General features: G+C 38.4%; 1 protein-coding gene across 1 annotated transcript; it reads right to left on the bottom strand.

Moving 5' to 3' along the window:
- Positions 1-1506: 1506 nt before the first annotated feature.
- Positions 1507-3042, bottom strand: LOC131044112 (berberine bridge enzyme-like D-2). Its single transcript, XM_057977363.2, has one exon. The coding sequence runs from the start codon at positions 3040-3042 to the stop codon at positions 1507-1509; it is 1536 nt and encodes a 511-aa protein (XP_057833346.2).
- Positions 3043-3278: the final 236 nt, after the last annotated feature.

Genomic DNA, 3278 nt, shown 5'->3' with positions numbered 1-3278 from the left:
AATTGTCATCAATAATTGATTTTTTTATTCATACACAACTTCCTTTCAACATCTATCAAATATTATCAAGGAAACATATGAAATGTATACAATGGCTCTAATATGTGAAAGTGGCAATCATCATTCACTCCATAAAGGTAAGTCCTAAAATGAATCTTTTACTCGATTAGGATGCACTCAATCATCATAGAATAAAAAAATATTCTACATATCTTTTATCTTTCTCAATCATTAGTCATAATTCATAAATTTAGATTTATCTTTCCTCAATTTGTGGGCACTTGTTCATATTAGTAAAATTTGAGACCTTTTATCATTCATTAGATTCTATAAACCCAGTAGCTAACTAGAACTATAGATCCTTATGGTCTAAACCAATCACAAATCTCACTATTTTTCTAGTTAAGTCTAGGTCATCCATCATCACCCTCTGCTAAACAAGGTCACATGACATGATCTTACCTATCTTAGATTAGTCTCTATCAAAGAATTGACATGACTTGTTCATATCATTCACATAATTAAATTATACTATATTGTCATATCACATTAGTTGATCAATAATAAAGTCAAAATCAATTTCATACAAAAACCAAATATACATGTTATTCTCTCAATTACTACATACTCAACATTTATTTTTAAATGTTATATAATAATTATCAATTGATATTTAATAATTCAATGTATTTTTTTTAATTTCCTTCTAATAATATATAAAAGTGCCATGTGCATACAGCATCCCTTCTTTTATTTTATTTATAAATATTATTTTAATTATTTGTATAAAAAAATCATTGATTAACCTATACTCTTTATACCATACAAAAATTATAATTAGAAAATATATAAATTAATCATAGAATTAAACAAATAAATCTAATTTAATTAAAATGAAGATAATATTTAAATTTAAAAATATATAACATTCTAGAAATTTAAGTGATTAATTTTTTTTTTAATTTACTAAGATATTTGTCACCTTATATTATTATAATCTATTATTTTTTTTAATTTGTTTTTATAACTTCGATAGGACTCATTTATAAGGAACTCACTAGATCCATCATTGTAAAGAAGACTATTGTTCATATAAAAAAAACTATGATTATGACATGGAAAATGTCACCAAAATCAAATATTATACAATTATGATAGATAACATCAAAGATTTTTAACATCCAAAAGATTAACCAAGAATATGTTTGTCATGGCCTTTCTAACCCTTTTGCCAACTCCCAATATAAATGACCCAAGCTCCAAGGCCAAGGTTAGCAATCTCCTAATCAATGTATGGAGTGAAGTTCTGCAACATTCTCTCTTCCCCTACCTAGACTTCAAGCACTAACCTTTCTCAACTTCACAACAAGATCACCAAGACCCAATCTAGAGCCGAAAGGAATATGCCAGCATGGCTTGCTAGAGAGGCCACATAAAGCAAAATAAATACAGTGAGCATGGCACCAGAAGACACGTAAGTGCTTAGGAAAGCACGAGAGAAATGTCTCACTTGTTCACAGGAATACTCTGTGAATTCCTGAAAACATTTTTAGGATCAAAGTTGGTCTTTATCTTCACCAATCTGTCGAAATTGCCTCTGAAATACTTGTCACCCCAAGCTCTTGCGTCTTCCACGATGGATGATCCATTAACGGCTATACCCAAGTCGAGATCTATATAGTTCACGTAGGCACCCCTGGGCGATTTGGATACATGAGGAGTCATGTATCTGTAAAATCTTCGGATCCAATCGATGTAGGCCGAATCCTGGCTGCTGTCTTTCCACGTAACTTGATATTGTACGTCGTACAAATACCCTGCTCTGTGGGGAAATGGGATCTCTGATGATGGTATCTCGTACATTCTTCCTCCCAGCGGAGAAAAAATAACATAACCACTAAGGTCCTCTTCCAAGAACTTCCATGCGCCCTCCAACCCCGATGACGATATAGGGCTCGTTACAAAATCAGATTTTGCTTTGAAGTAGCTTTTGTTGGAATTGTTCCTGCTGACCAGATGGTTCGTAGTGGTATATCCGCTGTAAGATATTGAATCTATCCAGCTCATCTCCTCGCAATCTCCAGCAACAATTCCCATTTCAGGGAAACTCTCATTAGCCACTTTGAGCAGCTGGTCGAGGGGGCCGAGATACATTCCATCGAAGGTAAGCTTAACGTCCTTCTGGCCACCTTGTAATTGGGTACCTGATATGATGGCGCGAACAAAAAGATCCCGTTCCACAAGTGGTGCAATGGATTGCCACCTATAGACGAGATCCGTCACCTGATTTCGCCCCGTTCTGTAAACTCTCAACACTGTCACTTTACGTGGCACTCTCACCAGGCGGACTTTCCATGCAACGACGACGCCCCAGCTGCCTCCCCCGCCTCCTCGGAGTGCCCAAAACAGATCTTCTCCCATGCTCTTCCTGTCCAACAACTTACCATTTGCGTCCACGAGAAGCGCATCGATGATGTTGTCGGCTGCGAGGCCATATTTCCTGGAGAGCATACTCATTCCGCCGCCACTGAAATGACCGCCCGTGCCCACCGTAGGGCACACTCCCGCGGGAAATCCGTAGTCTGGAGTGTTGAGTGCAATGGCGTAGTACAAGTGCCCCAACGTCGCGCCCGCCTCTGCCCACGCTGTTTTCGACTTCATGTCGACCATAACGGCGCCGAAATTCATGAGGTCGATGATAGCGAAATTGGGGGCAACGGAAGTGGAGGAGAGACCTTCGTAGCTGTGTCCTCCGCTGCGCACAACAATCTGCCAGCCATGTTTGATGCAGCACCGTACTGAGTGCACCACTTGTTGTCTCTTCTGTGGCAGAATCAACACATATGGCTTGCGCACGCCTGGTTCTGTATACCTCAAGTTTTGCAGAGAAAACTGCAACTGAGAGTCGTATTGAGAGGAAGAATTAGAAGTGGTCAAGTATGTGGTGCCCTTTTGTTGGAGGCACGATATGAGCCCCTGCCCATCTTGTGCAGATGCGTAAATGCTCAATAGAAGCAACAAAATAATCCTGAATAACCCCATGGTTGTTATGAATAACATTAAACTGCCCCGTTCTAAATATATAACGCTTGGTCTGTAAGTGTTTGCATGTTTTTCTACGCCTTCCCTCAATAATGAAGCAAACATTAAATCTAAGCCGGCTTAGAATCTTCGTTTCTGACAAATGGAGCTCTCATTAAAAAACGTTTGGAATCTTTGATGAGTGGCCGGCACAATAAAGACAATTTACGCTGAGCACCAAGGACAAATTGCAGCGA

This window comes from Cryptomeria japonica, chromosome 4 (assembly GCF_030272615.1).
Source record: "Cryptomeria japonica chromosome 4, Sugi_1.0, whole genome shotgun sequence".
Taxonomy (NCBI): Eukaryota; Viridiplantae; Streptophyta; class Pinopsida; order Cupressales; family Cupressaceae; genus Cryptomeria; species Cryptomeria japonica.
The sequence above is the reverse complement of the archived record's forward strand: the minus strand, read 5'-3'. Positions and strand labels throughout refer to the sequence as shown.

Excerpts from the sequence above, each read along its gene's own strand:
- LOC131044112 (XM_057977363.2), bottom strand. The coding sequence starts at position 3,042 with ATGGGGTTATTCAGGATTATTTTGTTGCTTCTATTGAGCATTTACGCA.